The sequence below is a fragment of the Gavialis gangeticus genome, unplaced genomic scaffold, assembly GCF_001723915.1.
Source record: "Gavialis gangeticus isolate Ggan-Ray unplaced genomic scaffold, GavGan_comp1, whole genome shotgun sequence".
Taxonomy (NCBI): domain Eukaryota; kingdom Metazoa; phylum Chordata; order Crocodylia; family Gavialidae; genus Gavialis; species Gavialis gangeticus.
In genome coordinates this window covers 128,982,130-128,991,163 of record NW_017728992.1, presented here as the reverse complement: position 1 = coordinate 128,991,163, position 9,034 = coordinate 128,982,130, and the positions used below count along the sequence as shown (strand labels likewise).

Here is a 9,034-nt window from a genome sequence, read left to right as displayed (position 1 = left end):
CTGGCTTTACTGGCATATTTAGACACAGAAAATTAGTGTAATATTGTCTAATCTCACATCAGATGTGAATTAATTTATCCCCAGGAGCAGCAGTTTCATAAACCCCCCCCCCCCCAACTTTCCTGTACAGTATACATTTGCATTGCTCAAAAATGTAAAACTACTTTTAAATACTTTTAAGTCAAATCAATAAGCTTAAAATAAGAACAAGTGCTTCAGTTAAACACTATTCTTCGTTGGTGGTAGTGTGTATGCCAGGCCCATATGTGGCAATAAACTGTAACAGTTGCTGGTAGCACTGCCTGAGGTAAACATCTCTTTGCTGCAGGGAGCTCTCATCAATGAGGTCAAATGGAAACACGGCGTTGGGAGCTACACAAAATATGGAGGCACCTATATATAAAATAATTGAAATTAGAGATTGTGTTAATAGATTTCATGCCTGTTGCCAGAAAATCCTCCTTACCAGTTTGTTCATTTTGGTTACATAGCAAGAAACATTAACAAAGGTATTAACTTAATAAAGGTTCTGACCCTTTTTTGGGAGGAGGGTTTGTGATATCTTTTAGCAGACCTGCTATATGGTTGAGAGAGATTTTTAGACAAGCTAGAGGACCTTGTGCCTAAAAGCTTGCCTAAAATCTCTCCCAGCTACATTGTTGGTCCAATAAATAATATCACTCAAAAAAATAAAATCTTTTCCCCTTTCATATTTCCTAGACCATCACAGCTATGCTATCACTACACTATCACTTCAACCCAGCCATGGCATACTCCAGTCCTAAACTTTTGTGAAACCAGAGATTGGATTTTTTTGTTTGTTTTAGGATTAGTAATGGGCTATGAGCTTTTTAACTCTTCTGGTTTGAATCTGCAATTAGGCTAGACCAATCTATTTATATATGCAGGGGATGGAGGTAGGTATTGGAAAGACACCCACTCAGGCCATAAGGTTCTTGAGACTGATCAATAATTAATAGGGTTAGTGCAGGCACAGGAGACTGTTCATATGCTCCTCATTGGAGGTGTGACACCGACAGCTAGAAATCCTAGCTGAAAAGGGTATTTTCCCTAGCCCAGATCATAATGGTCCTTGGGAGCTGAAGAAATCTTGCAGCTTTCCACCTGAACAAAAATTTGCAAAGCTTACTGGTGTACTAAAGAAACAGTGATTTATATTTAAAATAGCTTGCTGCAGAGCTTTTAGTATAGAAATGTTATGAGATCAAGCTTTGGAGTCCAGCAGTGTTACTTTACCTGTATTTGTGTTACCAATATCAAGAATGTCTTTGGTAGATCTGCTGTCCCAGTTAGAATTCCTCCTCCTTTCATTCCTCATTACCTATCTGAAAATAAGACTGCACCTTCTTCAGTCTTTATTCCCAAGTTAGAGTTTCAGTTTACATTTTGCTCCATATCAAGCCAACTTCACTATTTTACACTTACCACTGCAACAGTGCCTTAGCTATGAAAACAAACATCACCATCCAAATACAAGATATAAAAACAGGTCAAAGCTTAACAGCCTCTTTATATATTTGTTTAAAAATTATCCAAATATTTTTTTACAGAATTCCTTAAAACCCAATAGTGTTAACAGCAAACACCTGCGAAAGCTGAAGTATTTTACCATGCTTTAATGTGAGAGATGATTCAAGCAACAAGACAGCTATCAGTACGTCTTCTTCAAGTACTTTCCTCCTCAAGCTCAGCTTTGCATGTGCTTCAGACAGTGAAACTCTTGGAGACAAAAATGCCAATATCAGACATGCTGGCTAACTGTGCAACAAATAAAGCAAGGATTATTTCACTTTTTCAAACACTGCGATGGAATAAGTAAATGGCTAATTACTGTGGTGTGTGGATTGTCGCTAAAGCTTAGATCACTTTGCTTTTCTATATGTTATCGTGGCCACTTGAAATTATTCTAGTGTGCTGCCAAATACGGAGTAATGTGTTACACCACTGAGCAATAATTATTTTGCTGCACAGGTAAATATCAAGAAGAAATTATACATCACATGTCTTAAAGCATTTTTAAATAAAAGTTACGTAACTAACAAACTGCAGTGCTCAAGTAGAGGTAAGGCTTAAGGGTACTGAAACAATCAGAACTTAGTCTCCTTTGGTTCTTAAATAATAATTGTTTTAATACCTGAAGAATGAGCAAATACCATGTTTTCCCTCATGTCCACTGCTTTCCCTTCCCAAAACAACTGGGAGAAAGTGTCCTCGTTATATGCAAAGAAAAGGGATGTGGAATTTTGGGGGTGGGGAGAGGAGTAGTGCAATTAGTAGTGCAGCAGCTTTAATTGCTGCTTCTTGTGGAACTATGGCAATTCCTGTTGCCCCTGCTCTCCTTCCCCCTCACCTCCCATCTCTGCTGCCAAATTTCTAGACCCAGAGGGGGCCCCTTGTCCCCAACTAAACCCTGGATTGTGCCAATCCCTGGGGCTGGCCCATGGCTAGATCTGATGCATGAGGTGTGGCCTAGCACATGCCCCAGATCTGGTGTGCTGGTTCCGACCCCTCACAGTGGCTTCAGAGTCCTGTGCTGGGTCTGGCCCTGTGTGCTGGACCTGGGGCCATGTGCTGAGTCCAGGACTTCACTGGCTCAGGCCATGTGCCAGGTCAGGTCTGGACTCAATTCACTAGAGCCCATGCCTGGGGTCAGACCTGGCACGTGGCTCTGGAGCTGGACCAGTGTACTGGGTCGGTTTCCAGACCCCACCTAGAACGTGAAGCTGGTAGTAGGGTAGTGGGCAGGCTCAGCTCCCTAGCTACTGCCTGTTATCTCGGTCAAAGAGCTTCCTTTTCTTCAGGCTCCCCTTCAGAATCAAGAGGCATTCCATATACAGGAGCACACTATTTGCAAGAAAATACGGTAAGTTTGAACAGACATTTCAATGGTTCTCAACCACTAATTTTGGCAGAAGTAGAACAAATGAACATTCCTGAATTACAAATATGAACTAGCATATACTTGCTATGAAAACAAAGTTTTGTATTCAGAGATTGGCCCGGTTTTTATCAGTTGAAACGCTGAGTTTCCAGGAAGTGTCATCCCCTTTTAAGACATGGAAGAAGTAAGCAATTTAATATGAAAATTAAAACCTACAAGATTTTCAGTGCAGATGCTGATAGCGTTGATCCATGAATAGAATCTGTCCTGACTCTTCGACTTGCTAGGTAGTAGCCATGAATCAGTCTCTCTGCTTCTGGATCAAGTTCTACTCGCAAATTCTTAGCAAATACAATTAACTAAAAGAGATAGTATGAAACATATAAGGAAAGCTTTGCAAAAGAAAAGTATTCACCTCACTACATATAAAACAAGTTGTGGGGCAGTAATGTACAGGCAGTCCTCAACTTACACCGTTTCAAGTGACAACATTTGTAAATTGACACCATTTCAACTCTGACATCAGTTTTGACTACAGTGCTTGATCTGACCTGATGCCACACCAGCGAACAAGTTTGCTGCGTTGCCCATCTCCCTGGAGAACATCTGTCCAAACTTCCTTGGACACTTGCTTTAAGAAAGCAGAGAAGACTCCAGCCAAGAACCCTTCAAAAAGTCCAGCAGTCACCTCAAAGAAGCCCTTCCAAATCAATATGATTGCTATTTACAATAGAAATACATTAATGTATCTATGTTACTCATCTATAATTGATTTAGTACAAAATTCTGTGTTATTGGTGAAAATAGGTTCAGGAACCAATCCCCCATTTATAACATTGTTTCCTATGGGAAAATTGGTTCCAAGTTACAATGAAAACCTAAGACTAGGTTTTCAGGAACCAAATGTGGTAAGTCTGGACGGCCTGTATACAGGCATTATTTTTTAAGTTAACAGTTTTTAGAAAGAACTACAACCAAGTAACTTCACATAGTGAATGGGCATCAAACTCACCTTGTGCCCCAGGCTGGATCTGGGTCACAGGGCTCTTTGTGAGTTTGATTTAGCTCATGACATAAGGAAGTTCCAGTGGTGGTGGCAGCTCCCATTTTCCAGCCTGGAGCACACTGGTGGCAGCAGCTCCAGCACAGAGCATGCAGCAGAACCTGGCAGCTAGGGCCGTGGCAATGTGGAAGGACAAAGCAGCCAGGCAGTGATGGGGACGGTCTCAGCCCTTGCCCTACCTGTCACCAATTGCTATGTCCACCAGGGCCTGAGAGCTCCAGATTCTGCAATAGGTTGCTCCCCCAATCATGCCAGTACCCCAGAGGGCCAGACAGCTGCTCCACAAGCCAGATACGATCCATGGGCTGTATGTTTGACACCCCTGACATAGTGAGGTGAATGCTGCTGATACAAAAAGATGGAGCTTGTTCACTAAATCATTAGGCTTCATTAAATATGTTGAAACAACCTGCATCATTGTTTTAATCCTGAACAGCCTTTGATCCATTTAAATACATTAAAAATAAATAGTATACTAACGGAAGGGTACCACACCAGATTTCTGTTTTTAAAACAATATTGTGCTTCAGATATGAGAATAAATGGAATATAGTAATCTAAAGTTATACTCTCTCAAAGGAGAGTATAACTTTAAATGTGTGTAAAGTGTTTTTTTAAATTAAGGGTAGAGAACTGAACATAATAGATTTGTGACAGTCTATACTCAGGTCTGAGTGCTGTGCTTATTTTTTTTTTAATCTCTGAATAATCTGGTGCGTAGTGGATGGGAGGTGAAATTGTTGCATTTGAAAAGATTGCTCTCTCTTTGGTAGGCAACAATTATGAGACTGCCAAATTCAGCTCTGGCACTGTAAGAAAAGTTGCTGAAAAGTAACCTGTTTACACCAGAATTCAGATGTCTTTTCAGGAGTAACATTTTAAAGCCTACTTTTCCTTCCTGTGAATACAAAATGTAAATTATAGCTGACCAAAAACTGTGACTTAAAAACAGTTCCTTACATAATATGTCACCATTTGAGATTATTTATTGCTGATTTTATTCCACTGGAAACTCAGGAACCCGTAGTTTACAATTTCAGTGCTGACTGACACCCAGTTTGACTAATAAGCCTTCAACTGGTCATCAAACAGACACTATCACGAGCTCTTGCTCCTAAGTAACAGAATCCTTGATTCAAGAACAAAGGAGCTGTTTAGCTCCTGCTGCTGGTACCAGTGGGCAAGCCTGAATCATTGTTTAAAAAAAAAAAAAATCAAAGGGACCCAAAAAACCTAGTGGGTTATACATACAACACATGAAATAATGTTGCCTGACAGCATGAAAATAAGGCTTTCTCCCTACCCCCACAGCCATTTCTGGTGACTGATTTAGGATGAGATCAGACTGCAATTAAAGTTTTTACTGTTGAAACAAGTACAAGTACAAACTTAGTTCGTCAAGCAGCTGGGACATTAGACAGTGTTCACTTGAACTGTCCTTGCACCTTCAGGCCCCTGTGAAGTGTAGTAAATTGGCTTTTCTTTCACCTATTTCTATTTTTTAATATATTTAAAATAAGATTTACTATTTTGCTCATAGGCCTACTTAGCTTTGTGCTCCATACATACCTGTGTTCTCTCATGCCTAAAAGAACTACTCCTGAAAATAACAGAATAAAATATTTTGTTGTTTTTGTAATATAATTCCTGGAAGTCCTGAAGCTGTAGTTTCTGGAATAGATGAGTATGGTACTACCCACACTAGATATATGTTCAGAAAACACCCACTAATCCAGAGACAGGAAACTGATTTTATGGGTGTAATTAAAAGCAACTTTTGTTGACTTCAGTGAGAGCATGATGAGGCACACAAGAGGAAACTAGTATCTGCAGTATACAGATCACCTTAAAAAGCCTCATCAAACCTCAGAGATTAGCACTAGATCATCAGATGAAAATCGTGTTCTGAATTATTTGTAGCAAGTTACCTCTTCATAATCTTGTGTTCTGAATTCCTGCGAAACTGTATAAAGGGCTTCTTCTGGATCAATGGCTTTCTTCAAGATGTGATGCATAAGAGGAAGAGCTAGTTGGCAAGAGGATAATTCACTGCAGTGTATCAAAAGCCCAAAAGCATCTATAAGGTTACCTGAAATGAAACTCAAGTCCTAAACAAAAAGAGGCAAAGCAGCGTGAGCGAATAAAGTCTCAACATAATCTTTGTTAATAAACAGGAAAAAAAATCTATTTACTTTGGACTCAGTGCAAATGTCATAGAAAACAAGAGCTTTAGTGCTCTCTTTAATCTGAGAATAGGTCAGTACAAAAATCTTTTGAGGGAAACAAACTATTTTTAAAATTAAATAATCTTTATACAATGCAATCTACACTCAGGGACTCTATAACGTTCCAAACTTCTGAATAAACCAACATTTCATATTTAGAGAAACAGACCTATTTTAGAGGCTATCTGCAGCTTGTTAGGCTGCTCACCTTTTCATTTTTGTTCCCACTTTCACAAGCAGAAGCAGCAAGATCCATCTACAATAGTACAAGTATTGCCACAACAAAAACATGCCTTACCATCTGGCCAATAAGAGAGTTATCCTTTTGAACATGCTTTTTTGAGGAAGAATCCACACTGACAAAAGACCAGAAGCTGGTCTGAATTGGAAGAGTAACTTGTTGGTCAGCATCTTCTCCATATTTCTTTCCAGGAATGAATATTGTACTTGTTCTGCTCTCCAGCCCTAAATCAAGCCAAACAATATTTGCTTCTTTAAATGATAACAGTTCAACTGCCAATCTCCAAACCCAAATGCAGAATCTCAGGATAATCATAATTACATGGTATTCTTATTTTTACAGGGAAGTCAATCTCTTCCAAGCAACAAAAACAAAAATATAAGAGCAATTATAAAAAGGGAACATTGTTCATGCAATGAAAAAAAAAACAGTACAAAGCAGGTTAAGATTATTACATAATTTGAAAACAATGCATCATATTGGGTGCTACTTGCATCAAAAGGCAAAATTTAGCTCAATATTAAAGTCTCAAAAAATGCAAAATTATATTACACTTAAAATGTAAATAAAATACAACTGTGCTTGACAAAAGCTAAGTCAGACTACTAGCCAGGACTAAACTTTAAAAAGAAAAACCTAGCCCATTTTGCAAAAACTGATAAAACTGGCACAGTTAGATAGTATAAGGCAGCAGAACAATCCAGGCAGGCTACCAGTAATCTAACTAGCCACTGCTCTGCCTGGAAATTAAACAGAATCCAGGTAAGGCTATAGTGATTTGTTCAAATTGAAAGAGCTGTGAGAGAGACAACTGTGCATCTCATTTCAAGAGTAGGCTTTTTCTCCTGAAACAAACTATATTGCCACTACATGGTAAAATTTGCTTAGCTTCTATCAGCTCACAAATATAATTTGAGGGATAACTGTATGAAGGCTTTCCATTGTTGGGACTTGCATCCTGCATAAGACAATTTTCTAGGAGTCTAATATGCTATGCAGTTCGCCTGTTATAAACAATCCATATGCCTTACTTTTGAAAGATCTGTCCACGTAGAAATCTCATTAACCTTCCTCGGTTCTATATTAACAGCCACTTTTTTTCCCCTCCTTGTTTGGCAGGTCAGACTCTCTGGCACTAGAGGCTGTTACTTTCTAAACAGGTAAGGAGAAATGCTGACTTCCAAGAGCATTTGAGAGTAGGTTGCTGAAAGGATTTACAGGGTCTCTTAGACAAAGTTGCATGTGTTAGGTCCCAGATCTAGTAAGGGACTTCTAAGTGTCACAAGTGCTGAGTCTTGCAATGCCTTATTTCAGTGTGAGACTCCTGCAAAGGAGCCCTGAGCCCTGCTGAGGCTGAGGTACTTCTGGGCCAGTACAAAATCACATCTGTAGTTGCCTGAGGAACTTTTATGCTGAGCACAGACAAGCCTAGGGGTGGAGAGCAACCAAGTAAGGGGTTTGAAGAATGTAGTTTTGAATTTAGACATTGAAATCCCTTAGTGGACCTGCACCCACCTTCCTTAGAAGCTGGATGATCTTAATAGTCTAAACATACGAACATAACTGCCATTTACTGGGTCAGACCATAGGGTCCATCTTGCCCAGTTTCCTGTCACACAGTGGCAGAGGTGGAAACAAAGAGCTGGTCTAATAAAAGGTATCATATCATGACACATCTTGGAGAACTCCTGGTGCGGTGCCTGAAGACTGGAAGAAGGCCAGCGTGGTGCCTATCTTCAAGTAAGGGAGGAAAGTGGATCCGGCAAACTACAGGCCCATCAGCCTGACCTCTATCCCCAGGGAAGGTCTTAGAAAAGATTATTAAAGAGGCCATTCTCAACAGACTGGCCGACGGCAACATCCTGAGGGATAGCCAGCACAGGTTTGTTGCGGGTAGGTCTTGTTTGACCAATCTTATCCCTTTTTATGACCAGGTGACCTATCACCTGGACAAGGGAGAGGAGATTGACGTCATATATCCTGATGTCAAAAAAGCCTTCAATCTGGTATCCCATAATCACCTCTTGGCAAAACTGGCCAACTGTGGCCTCAGGTCCACCACGATCTGCTGGCTGGGGAATTGGCTCCGTGGTCAGACCCAGAGGGTGGTGGTTGATAGAAGTCAATCATCATGGTGCCCTGTGGGTCCCCCAAGGCTCTGTCCTTGGACCCATATTGTTCAACATCTTCATTAATGATGTGGACATTGGAGTCAGAAGTGGACTGGCCAAGTTCACCGATGATACCAAACTCTGGGGTAAAGCATCCACACCTGAGGACAGGAGGGCAATCCAGGCTGACCTTGAAAGGCTCAAGAATTGAGCGGATGAGAACCTGATGGTGTTTAACACCGAAAAATACAAGGTTCTCCACCTTGGGGGGAAAAACCTGCAGCATCCTAATAGTCTCAGCAGTGCTCTGCTGGTCAGCACTACGGATGAAAGGGACTTGGGGGTCATGATTGACCACAAGATGAATATGAGCATTCAATGTGATGCTGTGGCCAGTAAAGCAAGCAAAACGCTGGCTTGCATCCATAGATGCTTCACAAGCAAATCCAGGGACATCATTCTCCCATTGTACTCGGCCTTGGTGAGCTCGCA

The 9,034-nt window shown here is 40.6% G+C and overlaps 1 protein-coding gene across 1 annotated transcript in view; it reads right to left on the bottom strand.

Moving 5' to 3' along the window:
* Positions 1–116: 116 nt before the first annotated feature.
* MCMDC2 (minichromosome maintenance domain containing 2) overlaps positions 117–9,034 on the bottom strand; it is a 21,540-nt gene continuing 12,622 nt past the window's right edge. Inside the window, exons 10-14 of the mRNA XM_019527755.1 lie at positions 6,489–6,655; positions 5,894–6,073; positions 3,119–3,261; positions 1,631–1,740; positions 117–393 (exon numbers count right to left, since the gene is read on the bottom strand). Of these exons, the coding sequence (XP_019383300.1) occupies positions 227–393; positions 1,631–1,740; positions 3,119–3,261; positions 5,894–6,073; positions 6,489–6,655 (767 nt within the window). The 3' untranslated portion in view covers positions 117–226. The remainder of the gene's footprint in view (positions 394–1,630; positions 1,741–3,118; positions 3,262–5,893; positions 6,074–6,488; positions 6,656–9,034) is intronic.